General features: G+C 59.7%; 5 protein-coding genes across 5 annotated transcripts; 2 read left to right on the forward strand and 3 right to left on the reverse strand.

Annotated features, from left to right (window-relative positions):
- Window positions 1–1460: 1460 nt before the first annotated feature.
- Window positions 1461–2567, forward strand: PLICBS_006026 (uncharacterized protein; the record flags this gene model as incomplete). The annotated part of the gene is made up of 1 exon (XM_018319764.1): window positions 1461–2567. One exon carries the CDS (start codon window positions 1461–1463, stop codon window positions 2565–2567), a length of 1107 nt encoding a protein of 368 aa, XP_018182238.1.
- A 2497-nt stretch (window positions 2568–5064) lies between these two features.
- On the reverse strand, window positions 5065–8436 carry PLICBS_006027 (uncharacterized protein; the record flags this gene model as incomplete). The annotated part of the gene is made up of 1 exon (XM_018319766.2): window positions 5065–8436. One exon carries the CDS (start codon window positions 8434–8436, stop codon window positions 5065–5067), a length of 3372 nt encoding a protein of 1123 aa, XP_018182240.2.
- A 2334-nt stretch (window positions 8437–10770) lies between these two features.
- Window positions 10771–13986, forward strand: PLICBS_006028 (uncharacterized protein; the record flags this gene model as incomplete). Its single annotated transcript, XM_018319767.2, has 1 exon — window positions 10771–13986. The coding sequence occupies one exon, from the start codon at window positions 10771–10773 to the stop codon at window positions 13984–13986; it is 3216 nt and encodes a 1071-aa protein (XP_018182241.2).
- Window positions 13987–17502: 3516 nt separating this feature from the next.
- PLICBS_006029 (uncharacterized protein) lies at window positions 17503–19008 on the reverse strand (the record flags this gene model as incomplete). The annotated part of the gene is made up of 3 exons (XM_018319768.2): window positions 17503–17758; window positions 17889–18132; window positions 18225–19008. The coding sequence occupies 3 exons, from the start codon at window positions 19006–19008 to the stop codon at window positions 17503–17505; spliced, it is 1284 nt and encodes a 427-aa protein (XP_018182242.1).
- A 7439-nt stretch (window positions 19009–26447) lies between these two features.
- On the reverse strand, window positions 26448–26891 carry PLICBS_006030 (uncharacterized protein; the record flags this gene model as incomplete). Its single annotated transcript, XM_065600849.1, has 1 exon — window positions 26448–26891. The coding sequence occupies one exon, from the start codon at window positions 26889–26891 to the stop codon at window positions 26448–26450; it is 444 nt and encodes a 147-aa protein (XP_065456921.1).
- Window positions 26892–27141: the final 250 nt, after the last annotated feature.

Raw genomic sequence — 27141 nt, forward strand, 5'->3', positions numbered from 1 at the left:
GACTCGTATCGAGACTGAGAACGGCAAACCGCGCCCGCGTCTTGTTGGCCTTGTTCGCGCAGTGCAGCTTATTAAAAGGCGGCCCAAGACCCTTCATTACTGCGACTTTCCTTTTTCGAAACTCGACGTCCAGTCGTCATTCACTCTCACGGCTCTTTTGTTGCTCACATTTCCTTGTTCGCCGTCGTCGGCATCGACTCGACGCCTTTCTTCAGCATCAGCACCGCGGCGCAGCTCGTTGTCACCTGACTCGCTCGGGCTCTCGTCCTTTGAGCGCTCCCGTCGGCACTCCGTCCGCGCTCGCAGCACCCAAAAAAAGCCACACGGCGCCGTCGGAGCCAACCCAGCCAGCGGTGGATCGCCCCAGCCACAACCACGAATCCAGCAACCCCAGTTTCCTGGCCACTTCGGGAACGACAGATTCGCGTCCTGTTCGCCACCGCCCGTTATCCACGCTGTCCAGCACGAGCCGCGGCTGACTCTTTGCAGCCGGTCTTCGTTGCGTCCCGGCCTCCCGACGTCTTCGCCCGTCGCAGTCGTCATCACTCGGCGTCTTGGTCGGCCGGCCACCGTCCCGACCTGCATTCTCCGCCTCGCTCCCCGGTGAACGGAGCCCAGCATTGCTCACGCCTCGCTCAGTCAAACGAGTCGGCATTTGGACCCGCTGGCAATCGCGCACCCCCTGCTGACAGATCCCCCCTTGGACCAACTCTAAATCGCAACTGGCCGGCGAGCGATCCCACGCCCTGCTGGACCCAGACCCCTGTCGGCCTGGCCGCTAGCGATCTCAGCGGTGCTCCCACCCCCTCCACGCCTCGTGGTCTCCGGCCCAACCTTGGCTTGGAACCCTACCCGCCTGAAAGGGTGCAGTACCTGCGCCCCTTGGCCCCGGCCGTACCGACTCCACCGCCCCGGGCTGTCTTAGGTACCGCCTCCCTTGGCCCACCCGCGTACTTCGTGTCGCCCGGTCAGGTCCCTCAGTTCCCTCCCGCCCGCCCTCACGGAGCCATCCTGAGGACCCCCTGCAGCAGCCACCGCACCGCAGGCATCCCCCGCTGCCGCTGGCACTCAGCGGCCGCCCCCCTGTGGCTCTGAACGCTCCTTGTGGACTCAGCCTCGTGCCCCCAACGTCACCCACTGACAAAAGCCCACGGGCCTCGCAGCTGGTCACTCGTCCCGAGCCAAGAGGCCACATGAGCCTTGGAGTTTGCCCTCCACTGTAGTACCTCTTACTCGTATCCATCCCATCCGTTCATTGTCTGACATATCAGTCACTCCTCCGCCTCCCTTCCCTTCCTTTTTCCCTTTCCCCCATCCCATACCCCCCCGCCTCGGCTCGAGAGGGCAAAGTCTTATAACACATCGCCGGCCCCATCCCCTTCCTTGTGCCGCCGCGATCTCGCATCCCCACCTCACTTATACCGACCCTCTCACAAGGCCGTCGCCACCCCATGCCCAACATGGCTTCGCGGCACCTCACCATGGACGAGCTCAACAAGGCCGCCCTCGAGCAGTTTGTCTACCAGCCCGTCAGCCGCGAAATGATTTCTTTCCTCGCCGACGCCGCCCACAACGTCATCACCTGCGACTCGACCGTCCTGTCTCCAGCTTCGTCCAAGGGCCAAGACCTGCCGCCGACCCCGCCGAGGAGTCCCGATTCGCGATCCGTCCGACCTGTTGAAGACGGCCTGCCGACTCTTGAGGAGTTCATCACTCAACTCGTCGTCTCCTCTAATGTCCAGGTCCCCACGCTCATGTCGACGCTCGTCTACTTGACGCGGCTCAAGTCGAAGCTGCAGCCCATGGCTCGCGGCCTCCGGTGCACCACCCACCGCATCTTCCTGGCCGCGCTCATCTTGGCTGCCAAGTACCTCAACGACAGCTCACCCAAGAACAAGCATTGGGCCAACTACACCCACATCAACACCGACATGTACAGTTTCGGCTTCAACCGCACCGAGGTGAACCTCATGGAGAAGCAGCTTCTCTTCCTTCTCGAGTGGGAGCTGCGCATCTCGGAGCAGGATCTGTATCGGGAGCTGGACTCCTTTCTCGAGCCATGCCGCATCAGGATTGCCGAACGACATGCGCGCAAGTTGCGCCAGCGGGAGGAGAAGCGCCGCCAGCAGGAGATTTACGCTGCCGCCACCCGCTATCCGAGCCCAGCCTCGTCCCGAGGCAATTCGCGGTCCCGCAACACGAGTCCCGATCACCTCCGTGCCGCAAGCGGAGGCTCTGTCACGCCACCCGGCCTCACCTACAGCAGCTCGGCCAGCTCATACGCTTCCTCGATCGCCTCGAGCCGACAGCAGTCCCGCTCCAACACCCCCTTGGGCTCCGACGGCGAGGCGTACTCGTACACCGGTCGCCAGGGCAGCCTCTACGGGTCCCCGGTCGTCATTGACACCGACATGGCCAAGGCTGTCCCCGCCCCCTCGAGTGCGCGGATGTTGCCGTACGAGATTTCCGTCGAGCAGTACCACGAGCTTCATGAAGGCCCAGCCAAGAAGCGTCACAAACGGGGCATGTGGGGACGACTTCTCGGCGGCGCCGTTGCCGTTCGATGAGCGAACCACTCTGCACCATCGCGTTACGGCGTTTTGGTTCCATTACCAAGTTTCTTATTTCATACATTGCATCAGAAAGAAAAGCATGGCGTTGCGACGGCGTTTTGGAGCGACTCGTGCTCCCCAGGATGGGACACGGGTCGCGCGCAGCATTTATACACCAACCACTCTCATATTCAGTCATGTCATTTCCGGCGCTTGCCTCTACACCTAATGCGTCCGACACAGGCGTTACAGAGATATCATGTGTGCACAAGGGGCGGGTTGTCGTCACATGGGCGTCAAGGGACTATTTCTCTATTTGGCTCGCTTCTGCATTTCAGTTGTGGTGTTGGTGGGCAAGGAGTGAAGGGTTGGAAATACCTCGGGCGGGACGGATTCAAGGAGTCGACGGTGATCATGGGTTATGGGCTGGGTTTTGCGCCGACATTGGAGGCTTTCCTACACTGGCCGCCAGAACGGGTTGAGAGAAGTAGACTGTTCTCCTAGACAGAAGCCAATACAATGAGCCTTGGCGGGCTCGCATGAAATGCAAAACTCTCGTCCCCTTGTGACGCATGAATACTCGTTACTTCGTAGACCCTGCATGCAGCGCATATCCGCGACAACCTTGGCAAACGACGAAACGACTCGTGTCTTCGACTAGATATGTAAGATCAATGGCATGTATATACTCGTCGTGTCGCTGTGAGCCTGATCTGATGCTGCAGTTGGAGCCGCTGCTGGCAAACGGACCGGCCAAGCCTCGCAAGCCATGACTCCACAGGGGGTGGGTGAGTCGTTGCGGAGGCGCAGCGCCAGCGACCTGGGCGGCTGACTCTGTGGCATCTTACATTCTCACGTTTTGTCCCCAACGGCGAGCGTGGCAAGCCGGTTGGGCACGAAAACGGTGAGGATGGCGGGATGTTGTCCGCGAAAGCCTGAATCTTGACTTTTTTCTCTCAGTCTTGTACAAAGTACCCTCTCCCATGCGCATCCGTCTCGGGCGGGCCGTCCGTAGTTAGGTCGTTGGCCACGCGGGGGACCCGGCGCTGCTGTTGGCGCCCGGGATCGCCAACCTAGGGGGGGGCCAGCTGCAGCGGTTTGCAGGCAAGGGCTGGCTGGCTATCCCCTGCCCGGTGCCGGCGCCACCGCTGCGCATCAAGCCGCAATCCAACAGAGACTTTTTTTTCGCGGCGAGTTGATGGGTTGGCCGAAACGAGAGTGCATCCCGGGGTATGGGCAGAGAGAGAGAGAGAGAGAGCAGTCAGTCGTAAGCGTTATGCGCGTTGGGTTGGGCCGCACCCATGTACGGTGCGAGCGGGCGTCGCCGTGCGCTTCGGCGCGCCCATGGGTGGGCTCTGCACTCGACCCCCGGAAGCGCCGGCGCCGCGGCGGGGAGGCGGTCGGGCGGGCGGTCGGGGCGGTGGGCGGTAGTAGGTGGTGGTGGTGGTGGTGGTGGTGGTGGTGGTGAGAGGCGGGCAGACGGGCGGGCGACTTGTTCCGAAGTTCGTGACTCGCGCCCCGAAGCTGCAGACAGAGACGACTCGTCGACGATTCCGCCAAGAGATGCAGGAGGGAATCCTGCGGACGGAGCAGGATTTGTTTCACAAAACGGCAGCGGGCGCGCGCAGGACGCTCTCTGCACCTGCAACGCCAAGTTCATCACAGGCTGACTTCACGGCGGCAGGCGGGTAAGCGGTCCACCAACGACGGGCCAGGCTGCCCGGCGGTTCAGAGCCAGGGCATTTTGACGCCGTCGACGAGATGATGCACGAGTGGCAGGCACGGGGATGCACACGCGAATCGGGCTGCGGGACGACGATTGAGCCTCATTCATCCGAGCAAGCGCCTCTTTTCGTCACGCACAACTAATAACATAGATGCTGGCGGGACCTAGCGAAGAGCGAGCGGTTGGTGCCTGGTGCAAGGCTTCCACGGACGACGAGCACCTTCAACCACAGGACGTGGGTGCAATCATGACACACACATCCAAACGGCAGTGGACGTCTCTCACTCACAGAGTCACCACCAGGCTGGCCCCCCTCAAGGCCCGCATAAGCACCAGGTGTCGTGACTCCGTGCCACCTCCGACCCTGCCTGGGTTTCCATATTTGGCAAGTAAGCTGAACGGGCTGGAAAGTTGCCGGCCGGGGTGACGGCTGACACAAAAGACGGGCACGCGCGCACGCGCGACAGCCAACGTGCAGGGGTCGGAGAAGGAGCCAGGGCTGTTTATAGAAAGAGATGCTCAAGGATGACATTAAAAGAAGTAATGATGAGACCATTAATATCTATGCTAGTTTTCAACTATCGGCTTTGTTTGCTTTCGCGATGCTGGTCATCATGGCTGACCGACTGCAGCCAACACGCTGCATGGGCTAAATTCCTACAAAAAAACAAAAGAAGAAACACGTCATGGCTCGTGGCCCAGACCCCTTGTATCAGCAGTATGCCCGATCTGACCGTGGCTGGCGGCGGGCAAATCCACTTCGTTGAAGCGAGCCGAGCCTCACATTTACGCCCGCTCCTCGACCGCAGCGATGGGGGTGTGCCGAAACCCGATCCACGGCACCCTCAACCTCAAGCACAGGCTGCTGACGACGACGCTGATGCTCGACAGCGCCATCGCCAGGGCCGCCCACACCGGGTCGAGACGGACGTGGGCGCCCGAACCCGTGCGCACGGCGTACAAGCACCCGGCTGCAATGGGCACGGCCAGCAAGTTGTAGATGACGGCCCAGCCAAAGTTGGTCTTGATGCGGCGGAACACCGTGCGGCTGAGGTCGAGCAGTGTAAGCACCGCGGGAAGACTCGATGTTGCGAGGACAAAGTCGGCGCTCGAGATGGCCACGTCGCTGCCCGACCCGATGGCGATGCCAATGTCCGCCGTGGTCAGAGCCGGAGAGTCGTTGATGCCGTCCCCGACCATTGCCACCATGGCGCGACGGGTGGTGTAGTCGTGACGGCGCCGACGGATGGAGCGGGAACGACTGGCGTGCAGTGTTGCCTGGAGATAGGTGATCTTGGCCGCCTTTTCCGAAGGCAGCACCTCTGCGAGAACGTTGGACGATGGGATGCCAACGCGCTGAGCCACAGCCTTTGCCGTCGTGACGTTGTCGCCCGACAGCATCCATACTTGAGTTCCCCTCGCCTGCAGCGCCTGGATGACCGCCGTCGTCTCTGGGCGGATGGGGTCCGAGATGGACAAGGCCGCTGCGATCCTCCACGATGAGTCCTGGCGATGCTTCATGGCGACAAGGGCGACCGACTTGGCTTCGGCCTTCCAGCCCTGGAGAAGATTGGTGACGTGATGTGAAAGTGAAGCCGAGAGGTCGCGCATCAGGTGCTCGTTGCCAACAGCGATGTCGAGCTCCTTGTTCTGATACGACGCCTTCATTCCCTTGCCTGGGATTTCCTCAACTTGCCCCAGCTCCGACGCCACCTTCTTCTCACCACAGAAGCCCACGATGGCCTTGGCGATCGGATGGCTGCTGTTTTCTTCGACAGCCTTGAGGCCTGACAAGAGGGTCTGCTCGTCGACGCCCTCAATCGCGCCGTCAGGGAAGATAGTCGAGTCGGTGATTTGGGGCTCACCGCCCATCGTTAGAGTTCCAGTCTTGTCAAAGACCACGCAGTCAATCTTGCTAGCCTTCTCAAACGCCTCGCCGCCGCCCTTGGCGAGGATTCCGTGCTTTGCCGCGATGCCACCTCCTACGAAGATGGCTGTAGGTGCCGCAAGGGCCAGGCCACAGGGGCAGGCGACCACAAAGACGGCGATGGCGAACTGGAAGGCGAATGCTGCCTTGCCACCAGAGTTGTCGAGCTCGCCGTCGGAGACTTTGCCGGTAAAGGCGAGTATCATCCACACGACCCAAGTGATGATTGCCACGAGGGTGATGACAGGGACAAAATAAGATGTCATGAGATCTGCAATCTGCTCCACGGGGGCTCGCCTCGTCTGCCCCTCACGAACCACTTCGACGATTTGGTCGAGCATTGATTTTCCAGAGGTACCCGTGATGCGCGCCGTAATAGCGTCCCCTTTGTTGATCGTGCCGGCAAAAACTTGCTCTCCCGCGGCCTTCTTGATCGGTCGCGACTCGCCAGTAAGACTCGACTCATCGAATATGGTCTCGCCAGTCATTATGACTGCATCTGCGGCGGGAGATGCTCCGTGAGGAATCCGGATAAGATCTCCATGTTCCAGCTGGTCGACGTCAACCGTCTTGGTTGTCGAATCTCCCTTGGCGGCGGCCTGGTCGATGAGGATAGCTGTGCTGGGCCGAAGCTTGGCCAACGCCTCGACAGCACTTCCCGTCTTGGACTTGCTGTACCCCTCGATCAACCTGCCCGCAAGGAGGAAGAGTGTGAGGAAGACGACAGAGTCAAAGTAAAAGCTACCTTCGGGGGCCTTCTTCTCCTTTGCAACGGCCGCTGCAATCATCTGCGCCACAGAGGAAATGTACGCGATGCTTGTTCCGAGGGAAATGAGCATGTTCATGCTTCCGAATTTGTAAAAGCGCTCGAGGAGGGGCGTGCGGCTGTTACCTCTCCACAAAGTCCGCAGCTCCTTGACGGCTCGTACGTGGAATACGTCGGCGGCGAAGAAGTAGACAGGGGTCGCGAGTGCGAACAGAATGATTTCGAGGCGACTGAGTCCTGAGACCCAGGGCTTCATCAAGTAGTGCTTGGTGTGGTTCGTATCAGGCACTAGGCTCATGTACACGATTCCCAGGACAAAGGAGGGAATTGCCATGATAATGGTCAGGATCTCCCGGTACAGCAGGGTTCGCTGATGCTGAGCTCGGATCGCCCTGGACCGTTCCTCAAGCGTGGGCGGGTGATATATAGATGCTCGAAGGGAAGGGTCTGTGGCCTCGATGGCCTGGAGGATATGCCGAATGGTGAAAGTTGGGACGTTCGGGATGTAGCGAATCTTGATCCTGGGTGTCTGCATCGACGCTTCGCTGAGGATTTCGATTCGCGACTTGCCGAGGTTTCTCAACGTCTGTGAAATGCGATCGGGGCAGCGAGGGCAGAATATGCCGTCGACCTTGACTTCCACCTCTCGAGAATCGACTGCCTGCTTCTGCTCGTTGAGATCAACCACGGAATCGAGGACGGCGTCGTAGCCGAGGTCGCTGATCGCTTCGATGATGTCCTGCGTACGGTTCGGATCTGTGAACTCGACGGTGGCGCTGTTCGAAACAAGATTGACGACAACCTTGGAAACCCAAGGGTGTTTCTGAATCTCATCGGTAATTGTGTTGACGCAGACGGCGCACGTCATGCCGCCCACAGAGATGGTGGCTCGCAGTCGAGGGGTCTGCGCCTCATCGTCGCCGACGACAACGCCCTCAAATGCGGTGGCACTGGGCTTCTGCATGCTGGACGCAAAGGAGAGGTTCCGAACAAGGTTCACTCGGTCTTCGGATAGGTGGTCTTGGTCGTGTGCCGCGGCGTCCTTGCAAGATTCGCAGTTCTCCAGGTGCGCAGCAGCTTTCGATGCGTGTGATTCGACTGGCGGCGTCCTATTCCGCCAAAGGCGAGACCATATATCAAAGGTGCCGTAGCTCTGATGGGGCATGCTTCTGCTGCCCTCTCCTTGTTCGGCTTGGGAGAGGCTGTCAACATCGCTCGCGACGCTGGCAGTGGTGTCGACGGCACATATATCGAAGCCGACATCCTCGAGCGTCTTGCCCATGCGGCGGATGAAGTCGGCTGACGCATCTTCGTGTTCTACCGTGACCACGGAAGTCACCACGTTGGGTGAAACCCACAGCACCTTGTCACCATACTCGTCTTGCAGAAGGCTCTTGATCAGCGCGACGCACGACGGGCAGTGCAAGTTGCCGAGCAGGTAGGAAGTGGTGACGGTCGACGCCATGGTGTTGGAGGGAGGGAGTTTCTCCAGACCCCTTTGGCGGAGTTTTCAAGGTAGGACTCAGGTCTGTGTTGCACAGGATGCGCTGATGGGAGGTGGTGGTGGTCGAGGATGCTCCTAAGTCGTGATGAGGAAGGAACTATTTGTGGTGGATCGCAGTATAAAGCCGGATGGAGGGACCACGGCATTTATCGACGCTCACAATGCAGCTCACAGCCGGACACGTCATGGAAAAGTAGTGAGATTGATAATGGAGAAAAGAAGGAGGGGTCTTCTTGAACGTTCCGACCAGATGCTGAAAAATGGCATCGCCTGATTTCCTGCGCTGGGTGCTGCACGCCGCGAAAAAGACTCTCTGCCAAACTACGCACAAATGTCGCAGGCGCGGAGGTTGCGACCTGGGAATGATGCATCAACCGCCAGACAAGGCCGTTTTGAGGGCCTTTTGCGTGGAAACAGCCCAGCCACTGGGCTGAAACGTAACCCTCGACGTCGCATCATTTATAATGCTGCATTCGATCAAATTGACTGCTACAGTCACGGTGATGGAGAGAGTCCGTTTGCTGTCGAACGGCGGCGTTGAGCTGCGATTGTAGGTGGATACATATGCGGTACTTGTGAAAATGCTGGTTCTTCTGGGACAAAAAGGTACTGAAAAGTACCACCCTTTGACTGACGATTGATTGTGACGCGGACCCACCTGGAAGCTTCTGTCCGCCACTGCAGGCCAGCTGTGTGCGACTCGCCAGTTCCTGACGAGCTCATTGTGCGCCTTTGAGCGGTTTGTGCGTCCACAGGCTCCTGCCACGCTTGGCCGCCCCGACTGTGAACTTGCGAGTGCGCCGTTCCCAGGTGCCTTGGGCGATCATGCTGTGCGGTGATCACGTGCACGTGAATAATGCAGGCATCATTCGCTGGGGCTTCTGCGGGCACTGGCATGTTGCAGACCTCACGCAAGCCCTGGCGTCTTCTGACGCTACGAGATGGTTGAGCGCGGTCAGCCAAGCAAAGCCATGTACGCATGCCTGCGCAATGGGATGGATCCGCGCGAGGCCGAATTGGCGAGCGCCAAGGACCGCATTATGGCCGCAAAACCAGAATGCTGGTATATCACGATCGAACATCCATGTCACCGGTGCAGCGAATTGCCCTCAGGGAGAGGAGGGAGAATCGCTTTAAGCTAAGGTATCCCGAAGATCGCACGACGAGGTTCAAGGTGTCCGATAACGATCGTCCAGAGCGCGTTCCTGACGGGCGGATGAGGGTCCAAGCCTGGGTGGTTCGCAGCATCGCCACCTTAGAGAGCTCCTGTGAGAGGCACCCTGTCTGTTGTCTGCAAGCACCGGTCCGTCGTCCTGGATGCTGGCGATGAGGACAGCGAGCGTGCTCAATAGGCGGCGTTCGAGCCAGGCCGCCGATGCATCTCAACGGCACTGTACTGTACAGCATCGTGGCAAATGTTTGCGACTTGGATTCGCTGTGAGCCGATGTGCATTGGCATGTCTCTCCGGAACCAGGAGGATGACTGCGTTCTTCCCATTTACAAGCTGCGAAGCAGTGAGATTCGCGCCGGCTCCACCAATCACGGCCCGTCGCCATGACGAATGCGGAAGCGCAGTGCAGTGACTCCAGACCCCCGGGCGCCGACCGCCGACCGCATGTCGAGCACGACATGAGCGGGTGATGAGGGGTCGACGCGACGTCCACCCCCAGCTCAATGGAAGCAGCCAGGCGAAAGAGACAGCGTGCCTGCCTCCCAGCGATGTGGCGGAAGTCGCCGGGTCGTCGGCCACGGCCCCCGGCAGTCTGGCGACGGAAGTCGGGGAAAAGTGGAGCCTCCCGAACGACAGGGAGCGACAGCGCGCGACAGGGCGGATCTAGGTCTTGCATCATAGGCGCTAGGCCGCTTTCGGCTTTAGACAATTGCGTGATTCTGCCAGAACATCAGCAATTCTGCGGCAGCACCGACCGTTTCTGAGGCCCAAGGGACGTGTTTTGCAACAATGATGGGGGAAAAGGAATGGTCTGGTATGGGGTAAAAAAGAGGGCCGAGGCTTCAAAGGGCCGCTTTACAAATGTTGTGCGGCCCGGGCGTTGGAAGACTCGCCTCCCCTGAATCTGCTCTTGTAAAACCTTCCTTTCTTCTACTCGTCATCCTCACTCAAAGAGAAGGACTGTCTTCGCAAGCAGACTCGTGCCGGCTCGCTTTTCTGGGCGATTGGTCTTCTTGTCGAACCCCGGACAGACCTAACATCTCGTGATTTTCCCGCAGAAATCTCGAGTGTCTCCTTCTCGTCCTCCACGTCGCTCATCCCTTCTTGAGCGTCTGTACCCAGGATGAGTCCTCAGGCACAGGAATCTGGCGGCAATGCCGCTGCCGCCTCCAAGACCAAGTCGTCGGAGTTTGAGGTCCTGTCTTCCAGCCTGCCCTTCGGCCAATCCGTCCCTCTGGCCTCCATCTCCGGCCCGACCTATGTGACGGCGCAACTCCTTGTCCAGCAGATCGCCTACAAGCTCTCCGACAAGATTTACTCCTACTCCCCCGAGACTTTCGACCTCGACGTCGCCGCGAAGCATTGGGCGACCAAGGAGGACAAGAACATCCACGGCTATACGCCTTCGGTCTTGCCGCTTCAGACTCGTACCGGTGCTGGTGCTCTCGCTCTCGGCTACATCTTCTCCCCAGACTTCGACGTCTCCAAGAGGCACATCCCGCAGACCCTGCTCGCCCCGTCCGGAAGCCTGCAGCAGCTTCGCGGCACTCTTGACCAGCTCTCTCTGCTGTACAACCTCTCCAGCCCGTTCGTCGCTCATGTCGCGGCCGCCGACTACACGGCCAGCGAGGGCCTGGTTTCCAACTACGACTCCGCGCTGAGGCTGGCGGAAGATCTTGGTCTCGGCCTGGTCGCCAGTTCCTCGGCTTATGAGGCCCAGCACATGTCCCTCTTCACGACCCTCCTTGCCGCTGTCGTCCCAACCCTTCACGTCTACGACGGTATCCGCGTGGCGCGCGAGACTCTGCGCGTTGTCGATGCTTTGAGCGAGACTGGCGTTGCGGACCTGTACGCGAAGCTTTCCTCTGAGGCTGGCAAGCTGAACCAGCGCCTGGACACCGCAGGCAAGACTGTCGAGCTCCTGAAGGTCTTCAACGATGAGCTCGGTACTGTATATGAGCCCTTCGAGTACCAGGGCCACGAGACTCCTGACGTCGTTCTGGTTGCTTTCGGCAGTGTTGAGACACAGGTCGCTAAGCAGACGCTCGACAAAATCGCCCGAGACGGGGCCAAGGTGGGCGTCATCAACGTTCGCGTCTACCGCCCCTTCATCGAGGAGGCGTTCCTCAAGGCCATCCCCGCCTCGGCACGCACCATCGCCGTCCTGGGCCAGGTTCGCGATGACGTCGCTGTCGCCGATGAGGCCACGCAGTCCGCTCTCTACGGCGACGTCCTCACTGCCGTCACCTTCTCCGGCATGTTCGACGAGGAGCCCGAGGTCCTGGACATCAAGTACACGCCCTCCCAGGCTTTGACGCCACAGGGCCTGGTCAACACGTTGCACAAGATCTTTGGCAACGATGGCGAGGCGAAGGCGCTGCCGTCGCTCATCAGTGCTCAGCAGTACACGTTCTGGGACGTGGACGACTCTGTCGCTCTCAACTCCCCGGCCGTTCTCGGCAGTGTCCTGTCTCGCGAGTCGACCAACAACGTCTATGTGCACACTGCCTTTGACAACTTGACACAGGGTGGCGTCGTCCGAACCGATGTCCGCTCGTCCAAGAAGGCCCTTGAGGCCCCTTACGAGGTTGCCAACGCTGACGTCGCCGTCGTCGGCGATGAGAAGCTGCTGAAGGAGGTTGACGTCGTCAAGAGCGTTGCGGACCAGGGCAAGATCATTGTCAAGCTTCCCAACTTCAAGCAGGAGGACGTCGAGAAGAGATTGCCCGCCCACTTCCGAAAGCATGTTCAGGAGAGGGGTATCGAGGTGTTTGTCCTGGACGTTGCTTACTCCCCGGCTTTCGAGAAGGACCCGCAGTCATCAAAGCTGCTACTCGAACTGTCGTTCCTCAAGGTCGCGCAACCTGAGCTGTCTGATGAGGACATTGGCAAGCTTGTCCTGGTCGAGGGCCATCCGCCCACCCTGGAGGAGTGCGTCGATGCCACCAACCTGTGCCTCAGCAAGCTCGAAGTGCCTGCGGCATGGGCCGAGGTCGCCGCCGACTACAACGAGCCTCAGCTGCGCGCCACCATCCAAACCAACAGCTTCGTCTCGTTCCAGAAGGAGGAGGGCGAGGAGACTCTGGAGCTCCGTGACTGGCAGGCAGCTGCCCGTGGCATTGTCTTCAAGGAGGCATACGGTACCCGTTCCGACCTGCGCCCGGACCTTTCCGTCAACACGGCTACTATCCGCGTCAAGGAGAACCGTCGCCTCACTCCTCACGACTACGACCGCAACATTTTCCACATCGAGTTCGACCTCGGCGACTCCGGCCTCACCTACAAGATCGGGGAGGCGCTTGGCATCCACGCCGAGAACGACGAGGAGCAGGTCAACGAGTTCATCAAGTCGTACGGCCTCAACCCCGCCGAGATCGTCCAGGTGCCCGCGCGCGAGGACCCGGCCGCCCTCGAGGTCCGCACCGTTCATCAGGCCCTGCTGCAGAACATCGACATCCTCGGCAAGCCGCCAAAGAGGTTCTACGAGGCACTGGCCGAGTTCGCCACCGACGAGGTCGAGAAGAAGAAGCTCGAGGCTCTTGGCAGCTCTGCTGGCGCGGAGGAGCTGAAGCGCCGCACAGACGTCGACACGGACACCTACGTCGATATCCTGGAGGAGTTCCAATCAGCGCGACCCAGCTTCCACGATCTCATCAAGATCGTGAGCCCGCTCAAGCGCCGAGAATACTCCATCGCATCGGCGCAGGCCGTGACGCCCACTTCGGTGGCGCTCATGATTGTCGTCGTCGACTGGGTCGATCCCAAGGGCCGCACCCGCTACGGCCACGCAACGCGCTACCTCTCGCGCCTGCAGCCCGGCGCCGCCGTGACGGCGTCTGTCAAGCCCTCGGTCATGAAGCTTCCCACCAAGGACACCGCGCCGCTCATCATGGCCGGTCTGGGCACCGGTCTGGCGCCGTTCCGCGCCTTCGTCCAGTACCGCGCCATGCAGAAGGCCCAGGGCAAGGAGATTGGCTCCATCCTGCTGTACCTCGGCTCGCGCCACCAGCGCGAAGAGTATCTCTACGGCGAGGAGTGGGAGGCGTACTTGGCGGCGGGCGTGGTCACGCTCATCGGCAGCGCGTTCTCGCGCGACCAGCCGCAAAAGATTTACATTCAGGACAGGATGCGTCAGACTCTCACAGACATCGCCAAGGCGTACGTCCAGGAGGAGGGCAGCTTCTACCTCTGCGGCCCGACGTGGCCCGTGCCGGACGTGACAAAGGTGCTGGAGGAAGCCATCGCGGAGGAGGCCAAGGCAAACGGAAAGAAGGTCGATCCAAAGAAGGAGATTGACAAGCTCAAGGAAGAGGGACGTTATGTTCTCGAGGTGTACTAAGCGCGGGGTTCGATTCCTCGGAGGATTGAGTGACCATGGGTTGTTCTCGCATCGATCAAAACATAGAATTGCCGAAGCGATTTTTTGCCGCCTTTATCACACCACTTTTCCAGCGCCATGTCTCAGTCAATTTCTTGAGTGACGTGACGAGCCACTCTGTACTCCGTGCTTTGCACCCCGTTCCGCTGAGGATTTCAACCACTGACATCTTCGGCCGGTTCCAACCGGCGATGCTACATATGCTCATCTCTCTCTTTTGGCCTGTTGCTTCTACATCTTTTGAGAATCGAGTGATGCACCTGTTGGTCGACACCTTGCAAATCTCGGGACCTTCGAGACGACTACTTCCAGAAACAGAAGTGAAGACCGTCACGTCTGCCATTCCCACGTAGCGCCCTGGGGCTGTTCTAGGCCCAGTCGACCGTTCCCCTCTTCTCCGAGAGCGGTGAGGTCGCAAGTGAAGCCACCCAAAGCTGCGGGAATCTGGTCTCGGCCGTTCAAATGCCTGCGATTACCGCTCCGTGCACAGCCTCCGTATCAGTCCGCGCATCCTTCGCTCAGAAGCCAAGCGCAGGAAGCACACATTGCATATTTGTAGGGTATATACGTATATACACCAGCTTCCTTGCATCTCAAGATATAGTTGAGGCTTCAAAATAACCATCCTCAAAGATCGTGCGTGGTTTGCCTGCGTGTGAGGTCCTCATACCATGTGACCCGTGCAGGGAGAGCTGGGCAATGATTGATTCAGAAGAGCCATGAACAGTGGCAAACCAGTGAACACGGCATGTGAAACATGAATCGAGTCAAACGACCATGTCTGTTGCGCTCATACGACTAAATGCGGAGTACGCTGTACAATGTACAGTAATATCGCGTCCCAGCGTCCGGTGGAGAGTGCAAGACTTCACCAGCTAGCAGTCCGCATTTCAGCATCGGCTCAACATCTGGAGCATGCATGGTAGATCGGTGCTTCATGAGCACCATACGAAACTCAGGCACCATAGTGAGCAGCCTGCGTGCGGTTGACGGCTCGGAGCGCCAAGGATCCATGGCCAGTCGCCGAGCTGGGGTGGTACATCCAATCTTGCTCGGCAGCTGCCGCTCTCGCAACCCGCTGCGTAGGGCGGGCGGGTAGATCCTCCCCATCCCGCCGTGGAGTCGGTTCGGTCGCAACCAAAGTATCTGGTACCTGAGACTCACTTTGCAAGGGGGCGCATGTTGGGAGCGCAGCCAAACACAAGAAGAGAAGACGTACAGGAAACGGGTGAGACATCCAAAAACCTCACTTCTCACTTCTCGACGCTGGCCAGGACGTTATCCTGATCGCAACGACCGAAACCACAGCTACATTCTCATTCGTTGCCCGACGCACGGGACAGCACGTGTGATGTATGTAGAGAACACGTCCTTTGGGAGCCCACGACTTGCGTCGCACAGTCGCTGTTCTGGTATTGCGCCGGCATCCATCCCTCCGCCCGACGCTTTCCCCTCGCTTGCCCCATCGTCTCTTTTCTCGCGGCTCATTTCGTCCGTTTCCTCTTGTCGCTGACGACCCGCTATGAAGCACCGTGGATCCTCCCCTTGTCCATGATGCTGGTTGATGTAAGAATTCCTCTCTTCACCGGCTTCGGCACGATACTCCGCAGGATCTCCGGAGATACGGTCAACCGGGCAAGGACCTGGTGAATCTGCCCGAAAGGCTTCGGAACCGCCATCACGCCCGATCAGCAGGGGTGTCGCAACGTCATTGCATACTCGACGCGCCAGCCACACCAGAGATGATGAGAGCGCAATGGACCGGAGACGGCGGTTGAAGGCGGTGACTCGATGCTCCCTCTACGTTTGCGGTTTGGCCTGCATGAATCATGAAGAAGACTCAATTCCGCACCTGGAGACATCCCTTCATTGGGCTGTCTTGTCGTGGATGGCACTTGGAACAAGGACAGTCATTCGCTCCGATTCATGGAAGGCTTCCGCTACCTGAGACGCATGCGACTGCTCTGTCGCTACCCTGTTCGCATGGAGGTTACTCGTCAGAACTGACACGTCTTGTTTGCCCGCAAGTCATCCATGTCATGTCCACTTACACACAGGTCCCCACTAACAGACAGGATCATATCGTCGGCCTCACTGAGATTGAGAACGGACGACGGAATATGTATCAAAATAGCCGAGATATCTGAGAGACCATCATGAGGCGATGAGGTGCAAGGGAAAGCCGGCGTGCTCGGCTGTGGACAGGGAATATTTTCACCAGACGACTTGTCGATCGTTTGGCTCATGTTCTCTCTTCTCCCCTGGTACCTGGCTTCTTGCATACGACGTCTCCTTGTTACTGCTGCATCGGGTCAATGTATCCTCGTGTCACAACGCAACCAACTCGAGGCGGCAGGTCTTGTCGTACCCAAGAACGGCGCCCGGTCTGTTCGCTGCGCACGAATCATGGAGATCAGACGCCCGGCTTCGACACTCCCCCTAGTCTCCTTCTCTCCGCCGTGCTTGTCCACCACACGCAAGATGAGGCGGAAGGCAGGGGTGAAGGGAGGCTACGAGGGAATTCAGAGCACCTCGCTTCATGTTATTAGCGTTGGCATCACTTGAGATGGGGCAGGCGAGGCAGACATTACAGCGTTAGTAAGGTACGGTCCTGTACGAAGTACAGTACAGTACTACACAAGATGCCGTGAAAGCTGCACGTCGTCAGCCAAGCTCAGGTCTTCCAACGGTCGTATGTGCGTGCGGCAGGGCACACCGGCCGGGATGTGATAGTGGCCGTCCTGTTGTATCCCCTCACCCTGACGCGTTTCACGGGGGCGCCGTTGAGAGACTCTGCCTTGGGACAGGGCCAAGCATCGGCAGAGTTAGCCTGAACAAGCATGACGGGTGCACGAAAACGCCGAGGTGAAGTAAGAAGAGGGGCTCAAATCATGACGGCGAGATTGTAATTTCAACACTCAGATTCTACATAGAGAGTGTCATACCAAGGGGAGAGATTCCCCCGGTCGAACAAGCCCAAGCCCGTCTCATCAGCCCTACCCCAGTCCGCCCTCAGCCCCTGCCTCTCAACATCAATGTCTATCAACGGCCCATTCCGTGAAATGCTCGGTAATCGCAAAACTCCGTGAAACCAAAAACAAAAAAGGGTGGGCGAAGAAGATGTAACGATACTCTTGAATTAAACCAAGAGAATGAATATCAAAGGGCGAGTCGTCGTGAAACTGCGAAATGTAAATGCCGGTGGGTGAAGAGGAAAACAAGAAAAGCGTGCGTCGAAAGAGGCAACCAGCGCAAAACTCCTGACCCCGTTTGCAAGTCCTAAACCCCCATCCTAATCAGAGTCTTTTTTTTTTTTCACCTTCCGTTTTTTTTTCTTGCTGCCAAAGGTCCCCGTGCTCTCTCTCTCTCTCTCTTGGTTGGCGGTCATTGGTGGTCGACTTTGCAGGGTGAATGTGATTCTTCACCGGCGCCACGCGAGCAGAGGCCAGGCAAGCGACAAGGACAAAAAGACTGGGGTCACGAGATCCAGTCCTGCAGGTCTCCGACAACCTGGTACGTCGGGTTGGCAGAGTGGCCATCACCGCCCTTCTTGTCCCATGCCCAACGATCAGCGTAGTCTGCGTCCAGGCTGCCCTGCATCATGTCGGCGACGTAGTCGCCAATCACAGGCAGGAACTTCCAGCCGTGAAACGAGCCGCCCGTGGCCACGTAGAGGCCTTGGCAGTGCGGATGCTGCGTGATGAGGAAATCGTGTGTCGGGGTCGATGCGTCCCTATCAAGCCGCGCCCAAACATGTCAGCGTCGCAGATTCCATTGGCCCCAGGGCGGGCATGTTGGGCAGACATGGCGGGAAAGGGGGCCATCGGGACTCGGTGAGAGGCTGCAGCGGGCTCGTGACTTACCAGCACATCCGATAGGCGTCGATGGCAATGTCCTCCACTTCCTTGCCGTAGAGGCCGTCGATGGTGCGGCGCGCGCGCTCCTGGAAGAAGTTGATGAACTTGGGGCCCGTCCACACGTTGAAGACGTTCTGGTCTGGGGCCACCGACATGCGTTCACCGGTCTGCGGGCAAGTGACGTAGTTGGTGAAGCACATGTCGCAATTGAACTTGATGGTGCCGTCGCGGAGAATCGACATGCCCTCGCCTGCAGAGAACCGCGGCCGGTCAGCCACTGCGCCGCCCACCGCCATTCGGCAGAGCAAAATAGATGGCCGGAGAGGCCTTGGGGCCACGTACCTTTGACCTGCGGGAGGCAGTTCTTGAGCACCGGGATTGGGGCGAACTTTTCCTTCTGCTCGCCAAACAGCTTCGCGTAGAAGCTGACGGCCCCCGTCGCCACCACTCGGTCGCCGGCATGCATCTGCCTGTTGTCCGGGGCGCTCTGCGCCAGCAGTGCAGCGGTTCGAGCCCCAGTTGCCAGCAGGATCTTGTCGGCCTGCAGCACCTCTCCCGTCTCCAGCGTGATTCCCGTGCACGCCCCATTGGGCCCGAAGTTGAGGTGCTTCATGACCCCCAGGACGTACTCGACCCCCCGGTCAACCGCCTCTTGCACGACGGCCCCGAGAGCCTTGTCAGCCTCCGCAAACCCCACAGTGGGGTTGAAGAGCACCTTGTCGAGCCCGTCAAAGTTGGCCGTGGCGAACGCGCCGTTCCAGCGCTTCCGCACCTCGTCCACGGACAGGAACTCGGAGTCGTTGGCGACACCCATGTCTCTGTAAGCAGCCATGCTCTCCTCGCCAAAGTTGGACGCGTCCGCCCTCAGCATGCCGACTTCGTGGTAGTAAGGGCTGTACAGGCTGTCCGCTCGCCATTTCGGCATGGCCTTGATGAGCATGCGCATGTAGAGCTTGTCTGGGTAGTCGTCGCGCACAATCTTGTTGACATCATGCGAGGCGGCTCGCGGGTTGGGAAACGCGGCCGTGTCCACGAGAACGATCCTGGACGCTTCGCCGCGCCTGGCAAGCGTCAGCGCGGTCGCGGCGCCGAAGTTGCCCGCGCCGATGATGAGGTACGAGGTCATGGTGGGCAGCCGGCTCTTGTCGCAACGGGTCCGCTCGGATGCTGCGACGACGGCCTTCGTGTCTCCGCCGTCGGCCAAATGTGTTGTCGTTTCGGTTTTCCCTACTACCTCTTCTTTCACTTCTCAGAGCCGGAGGTAGCAGACAGCGAGTGCGACGAAGAAAATCAAGGGCGACCGAGGCAGATGGGTGCGAAGGCGTCAAGGTCGATGAGGGTGGCGGGCGGTGTAAGTCAGAAGGGACTTGCGGCTGGGGGTGTCCTAAACGGAGGTTATGGCAACGACGACGTCAAAGTCGGAGGCAAAGTTCAAGTCAATGGCGACGGCAAGGGCGGATTGGGATCTGATAAGACATGCATTCCACTCCTTGGGCGTGCCTAGTGAAAAGAAAAAGTCTCTCGGATCGCGGGTCCAAGGGAGGGCAAGAGTTGGGCGCTGGTTGGGACTTTATACTTTGCGACTGCCGGCGAGGTGTGTCTGTGCCTGGCCGCCATGTCCGTTGCCGGGAGCGGATGCTGTGGTCCTGTCCCTGCTGGGGGTGGGCAGCAAGCACTTCCAGAATCCCAGGCATCGCGTATCGAGGCAAAGCAAGCGATAGTACGTACGGGCTACGGAGCGTGTGTATGAGTTGGACCCCATGCGCGGGCGCCAGCCGAACAGGCCTGGCCCCGGCACCAGACGCCGCCGCCGCCGCCGGTGGGAGACTGAACGGGCCGGGCGACAGGCGTGGAAACGTCCCACCGCGACGTGCGGCAGCGAGGAAAGAGCAAAAAGATTACTTTTACCCATCCGACTACGTACTTCGCATGTACGTGCGCGCGTGCGCATTTCCCAGTAATACTAGCCGCTAGTAGCTGGCACCCTCGGGTGGCCGGCCGTGCGAAAGGGCGAGCTCCCGCCGGCCCGCCGCCGCCTGTGACGCCGCAGAAGCCCAGTGCGATCCATGGACATTGAACAGGCCCTGCCCTGTCCTGGACTGGGCTGGGCTGGAGACTGCGCGGCGCGGCAGTGCTCCAGCGCAGCAGCGCCAGCATGCCCATCGTGGCAGCCGCCCCCGGGGTGGGCTCGTTCGTCAAGGAACCTGGGAGGAGATTGACGTGTCAGTCCAAGGAGATGTCTCATCCCGAGAAAAGGGATCCTCCTGTCGCGTCTCTTCCCACCCCTGCGCCCTGTGGTGGGGGCCTCTTCCTTTGGGGGAAAACGCGAGACGCCAAACAAAGGCTCCGACGAAGAAAAAGAAGGGGTGGAGCAGGGCAGGTTGGAAGCCGCGAAGACGCACTCCGTTTCGACTGTTCGGACCAGCTGCCCGTGATGGGCGGGGGGCATCAGTGGGACGATGGATCTCGGTCTCTGATCGATGGCAGTTGGGGGGGCGTGTTGGAGAACGGGGGGCGAGTTTCACAATCCAGCAGCTAACTTCGTTTTCGCCATTTCAACTAACGTTGTTGGCTGCGTGTTAGTGGAAACCTTTTTTGCCCTCTCGGGCACAACAGCAGCGCCAGAGCCAGCCGCGCGGCGACGGGTCGACTTGACCGATGCTCCATAGACGAGACAACAACAGATGAGAGAACAAGCCGGCGGATCACAGTGGCACAGCTGAGCGAGGACCGGGACCGACTCCGACAGAGGGGCGGCCGGGGGAGCCCAGCAAAGTTCAAGACGAGGCTAACAAACGAACAACAGGGTCTCGTCTCGCCATGTCCATCCAATGGGCAGGTGCTCCGTTCGTACTGGAGTTTGTCGTCTCTCGGACTGCGCTTGCGTCTCAATTGTTCCCTGTCAGAGGTGCACATGGGGTACCACCCACGGTGTTTTAGTGTTCGGATGGCCACTTGCTTTGCTGTTCAGAACAACCATCCTCCCCCACCACCAGACCGGCAGGCCAGCACTCTCCGTGGGCCACCAATCCTGCTGTACAGAGCAGGCGGCGCATCGGGAATTGGAAGCAAGGGGCTGGCAAACAAGGCGGGTTGGACGGACCGTCGGGCTGCGCAAGAACACCCGGTCACGCCAGTTGTCCGTTCCCGAGACAGAGCGTTGTTGTGTGACCGTCCGGAAGCCTCGTGTTGGCGATATGACGCGCCGCTGGGGGGGCAGAAACGTACGAGGCAGGAGGCTCGACAAGGGGGAGGCGAGTATTATTCTTGGTTCAGCTGGCATCCCGACCGTCTCGTCTGCCCACGGGGAGGGATTGTCGGTGAAGCCCATCGGCCACGCTTCCCCCCGTACACTACTTGCTGCCATGTTCGCGCTACCACTACTAACGCACGACGGAGAAGAGGCGTCAAAGACCCGGGCCAGAGCGGTGCCTGTCAAGCCCTGTCATTCCCCAACCACATACGTCAGGCGTCACCACCCATGGGGCACTGGCCTTGCTCAAGCTCGCCGTCGTGTCGCCGGGATGCTGGCCGAGCGCATTCGTGGCACCGCGTTTGCTCAGAGTCCGCAGACTGCCGCATGCCTTGCATTGGGACCCTGGCACGCACGCTGGCCATGGCCATGAGCACGGCTGACGATGGAACCACTCCTGCTTGTCTTCGGCCTCGACGTCGCCGCTTTGTCATGGCCCCAGATGGACGGACGGAGAACCGGAGCTGCCCAGCGGCATCGCCCCAGACGGGGTGCGAGGAGAGAGGAAAGAGAGGACGGCGAGACAAGAAAGCCAGGCCTGGCCAGAGCCCAATCAGAGGCCCGAAGATCAGCGGCCGGCCGGCCGGCGGGCAAGAAATGGCCCTGGCGGTGCGTGGGTGCACTGCTCGAGCCCCGCGGACACGAGAACCAAAGAAAGGAGGAGGAGCCTTGGGGAAAAGTGGTGTTGCTGCTGGTGCTGGTGCTGCTGGTGCTGCTGCCACCGCCGCCTCTGCCTCCGTAGCCGCTGCTGCGGCGAAAAAGCAACCTGGCGAATCAACGGCTTGTCCCTGACAGGCACTGGCTTGCGAGACGTAGGGGTTGCGTTCAGAAGGGTGTTTTCCGGAGCGCCGCCTTGCATTAGCGCTTAAGGTCTGAGTGGCCTCGGTGGCGGCTTCCCGCCCACCCAGGGCAAAATCCAGGCATTGGATGCCACGACCACCGCACACCCGACTGTGGCTCGTGCCTGAGGGACCCGAAGAATGTCGCGATCTCTTCCATGTTTTTTGTCCTCCTCGGTGCTGGCGAGGCTGCGTCTGGGCCTGCAGTCGGCGTGCCTTCTGCCACTCCGAGCTCGGCCACGTTCCTTGCCCACACCGTCCACCTCTTTTGTCGCCAACCAATCCACCGGTCCGGCCATCTTCTAGACCCTTGCGCCATTGCCTCCAGGGCGGCAAGATGGTGCGGCAGACGCTCAGCCATGAATCATACCCTCTGTGGATCTCGACGACTGGCCACGAGAGTCCATGCCCCGGACTTGACAGTCATCATGACGAAATCAACCACCCACCTGCCCAGACGTCCAACCCCCGTCCAATGCCTCGCCGCTCGTCGTCGTGTTTCCTCGGCGGTCGACGGCTCCGTCGTCCTGCTTTAGGGCCGCACCTGGACGTGGCCACGTGCACGACGAGGCACTTCAGGGTGCAACGGCGACCGCTTGTCCGGCTGTCCTGACCGGCTCTCTGTGAGCTCCGCCGCCGCACGAGGGAAGGGACAAGTCGACTGATGCTTAGCTGGCAGCCCATCAACGTGCGACAGCCATCGTCGACGTGGCCGCCGGGGTCCTGACCGACTTGCCTTGGCAGCCCAGGCACGCACGCACGCACGCATGCGCACACACCTCACGCATATACCGGCGTTGCGACAGGCAAAAGTCCCCTCCGCCCTTCCCCATCGGGGGCCATGGCTGCCCGCCGCTTGTCGCAGGAATTGCCACAGTGAGAGATCGCACGCGGGTCCCCCCTTGTTGGGGCAGAGTGACTGAGATCCGATCTCGCGGTGGCCCCCCCTCTTGCCTGCGTCTTGTCTCTCCCCGCGGTGCGCGCGTTCCACCGGTACGGTAACCCAATCAGACCACAATGATGATGACTCGCGGCCCTTTGGGCAGAGGCTGCGATGGTGTGCTGCGACGTGCGCTCGAGAATTCTGCTCATCAGCAAAGGGACACGAGCGACGACGGGCTTCCGGTGAGAGAGCAAACGGACACCGCCCAACACTCGGCTCGCCTATCGCCGATGGCGAAACACTGCATCAAAGCTTTGCCGGCATCCATCCGGCTCTGTTCCCATTGGCGTCTGCAACAGCCGGCCCCCAACAGTGCTGGTGGCGCTTCCTCATGATAGCTTGCTGCACGGAGTGCAATGCATCGCGGTCCAGGGTAGGAACCGGCTTATCCCGTCGCCTCAGATGTACTGGTCTCTCGTGGCCATGGCTTCTGCCAGGTCCCGATCCTCCTGCCCAATTGCACGGCGACGTTTCGTGCCGTGTAGATACGGCACGGTTCATTCACAGGTCAGTTCATCCCGCGGGCCTCGGCGTCGATGACGTGACGGGTGTTCAGGGCTATTGCTTGGCTCGTGCTACACCATCAAAGACCGATCGAGCAAACATCCAAACTCGCGCGACCGTCCACCGGTCCAAGGGCATGACGCCGGCTGCACGCGAATCATGTAATACGGATCAATGCCAGCCGTCGCTTGCCCCCTATTGTTGGTGAGCACACCGCAAGCCTCGATCTGCAGGTCATCACAAGGCCGCCGCCATCAACGTCCCCCCAAAACGTGCTGGCAAGGACATGCGAGTCCTTCCGCCGCCTGCCCGGTCACCGCCCCCATCCAGCACGTTGGCCCATTTCGTTGATACGGACTAGTGGCAGTCTTAGCAGCATCGAGGCCCATCCCGCATCGGCAAGCTTCCAGCCAGCCCAGCCCGACCGGGTCCCACGTACCTGGCGCTTGGTTACCCGCCCCAGGTGGCGCCCACTGGCTCCCGTGCCAGTGGCCCCATTGCACGCCCGTTTAAAAATCCCACACCGGTGACGCCTGAGCTGGAGGATAGAGGGGCAGCAGGGCCTTGCGGGTGTACGAAACACCAGTGCGCCTCCAGGTAGCCACGATGCACCGTGGTAGAGACCATGCCGTGGTGTTGATTGATCACTTGCATTTTGCGTTCGGGAGCGCTTGCTGAAGCTGTCCAGCTGCAGGCTTCTGAGAATTGGCGCCGCAGCTGGACATTGGGGGTTCTCGGACGTCAGTCGTGCCGTACGCCCGTACCCGCACGCCCGTTGCTTTTATGGCATGGGCCCGAAGCCTCCGAAACATGAGTGCTATCGGCCGGGCTGCCCCATGCCGGCTGGCATACTAGCACGAATACTTACTCCCTCTGTAGCTCGTCTCTACGCTCGCACGCGCAGCCAGCGTTCAACGGAAGACGACGATAACGACGATGGGCGGTCTGCACCCCAAGCCCCCAAGCCTCTCGTGCTACGTACACCGCCAAGATGCTCTTGCCCAGGCCGACTACGGCAAGGGTCACCGGGCACACTAATAATGTCTCGGCCAGTCCCCCAGCGACCCGACAAGTCGGGAGGAGATGAGACCCTCAGATCGTCGAGGCGATGTTGTGATCCAGCAAGTGGATGGATGACTGGCATGACACTTGTTTATTAGCTCGTCCTACGACGAGCCAGCCAGCCAAGCCAACACATCAAGGTGTTCCGCCTTGAGCGCACCGGTGTGTCGGATTCGCCATATTAAGGGCCTTAAGTGCTGTCCGGTCCCCCTCGACCGACTTCCTGGGTCCCCCCAAGTGTGCCCCCACGAGCAAAGCTATGACGCCGTGTGAGCGGGGCGGCGTCTGACCCTGCATCCGGTGAAATGAGCTGCTGCATCCTTCCTGCGGCGGTCAAGAGGACCAGGCCTCCGTTATGCCACGATGTCGTCCGCCTGACTTCTTCTGCGCTGCAAGCGCGGAGAAGACGCCGATCTGTCGCCCGGTGAGCCTCTGCTCCTTCGTCAAGCTCGAAAGACATCAAGATCTTCTGGAATCATTAGCCAAAGAGCCTTGCGTCGGTCATCAAGCATCGTGGGCGGGTAACGCGGGGAAGTTTCGTATTGCCATTCATGACCAGCATTTGTGAGTGGACATGGAACACAAGGAAAGCCAAACAGCCATCTGACATCATCCACACAAGAGTATTTTTTTTTCTTCTCTTCAGTGATCCATGGCCTGTCCGTTATTCTTCGGCCGCGCTCATTTAGCCCTCTCACCCCTGATAGCCCGATATCTCCCCAATGCACCGCATCAGGAATCCCGCCTATAAATCCCTTCGGCCCCCCAAACAACATGGGCACGTTGCACATGGCCCAGCACCCCAGAACCTTATACCAAGGCTGCAATTCTGGCCAAAGGTACTCCACCCATCAGCATTGTGCGGCAACGCATTGAGAGCCTCTGAGTGGGCCCCCCTGCTTGAGAACAACGAAGTCGAAACGCACGTGCGTTATAGATTTGCACGGACGGCCAACCTGGCCCCGTGACAAGGGCACATGTGTCGTCGGGTGTGAGCCTGCTTTTTGGGCCTTCATTTCACACCGACTCCTGCAGTCCCCGCAGCAGGGTTTCTCGGATGAACCATCGCGGCTGGCCGGTCAAGAACGGGAGCCAATGATGACCCACATGTGCCACGTCCGGCCCCTCCCGACCTCACACTCGTGTTCTGTTGTGCCCTTGATGAGTTCGCTTGGGCAGATAAAAAGAGCCAGGGTATGCCTGCTACTCTTCAACTGCCGCAACGAGGGAGTCGCCCTCCCATGCTCACAGTCTACGTCACGACGTAGTGCTTGACCGTGGCTTTGTGCCTTTCCAGGCCATCTCGACGAGCAAACCGGCGCTTTTTGGGCGGATTTGGACATCCGGCAACATCACACCGCCATGGCTTCCGATGCTTGTTGCAGTGCTGCCTGTGCTCATCGGTCAGCATGGGGCGACGGCGGTTCGTTCGATTCGAGATGGCAGTTCCGACGACATGCTGGGCAGAGCGAGGTCATGAACGCGGAGTCTGAGCGGTAACGTACGCGAATGAGGAATTTCGGTCGAAAACGACCAGGTTCCCGTCCTTGTCGACTCCCCCCTTCTTACACCGGGTTCCTTTTGGGCAGGAGTAGTTTCCCTTGCCTCGTTGGCGCAGCGCATCCATGTCGATGTCAAGGAACAACTCGTCATCAGACTCGTCGGACTCGTCAGACTTATTACCCAAGTCCGTCTGGCTCTGAGCATGGCTATCGGGGAGGAGTTTACGGGCCTTCAAGGCCCGAGATTCTCCTTCACTAGAGACTGACAAGGATTTGCCAGCCAAAGACATTTTGGTGTCAAGAAATGGCGAGATGGAAGCGGCGTGCACGCTTGGCGGTGAGCTCATAGGGGTTTGCGGCCGCCACGTAGCCTGGACTTGATTTGAAAACTCAATGCTCAGATCCCTGATTTTACTGTCCAGGGGGGTTAGCGCGGAGTCAGCAAACGAGAAGATCGTGTGTTCAGGATGATGACAATGAAGAGTTCCCCGGACCATCGTCCATGGGGCGAGAAGATTGGTCGGGGTTGGGTATGTGGGGGAAAGCGAAGGGGAAGGGATCGTACCGGAGGCGATCGATATCCATGTCTATTCGCGCAACCTCGGACAGGTCTGACATGCCGCTGTCAGTGCAGGACCGCTCATGGGCCTTTCTCGCGGCCTGCTCTAAGTGAGGCCCTTTCAGGAGGTTCTCGGTCACCAAGGCCCACATCATGGCGGTGCGCGAGCAGTAGTCTCCCATGTCGTTGAGCAAGTCACTGGCGTTCGGCGGGCCTGGAGAGGGGGCGCTTATATCCAGTGTCTCCATGGCACGGCTAATACTGTTGCGAACAATCTTATCGAGGTAAGGCGACGAGAAACCGTCCAGCCCTGAATCGAAGACGCTCGACGCGGAAGGCATCGACATGGCTCGCGCAATTAATAACTAGTTATTAGTCCAGGTACTTTGGTATAGAGTGCTCGGCGATCCGACACGCGGGCACAGCCAAGTTGAAGCGGGTCAACAGCGTTGTCAATGTAGCCGTGGGCTTAGACTCATGACACCACCTGCCTCCTGCGATCCCCGGGGTGAGACGAGACAGGACACGACATGGACCGCCCTGGCTTCGCGCAACAAGTCTCGCTTGCAGAACGGCGCACGAGGCGGCTGCCGGCTT

Source organism: Purpureocillium lilacinum (assembly GCF_023168085.1).
Source record: "Purpureocillium lilacinum CBS 284.36 DNA, scaffold_4, whole genome shotgun sequence".
Lineage (NCBI taxonomy): Eukaryota > Fungi > Ascomycota > Sordariomycetes > Hypocreales > Ophiocordycipitaceae > Purpureocillium > Purpureocillium lilacinum.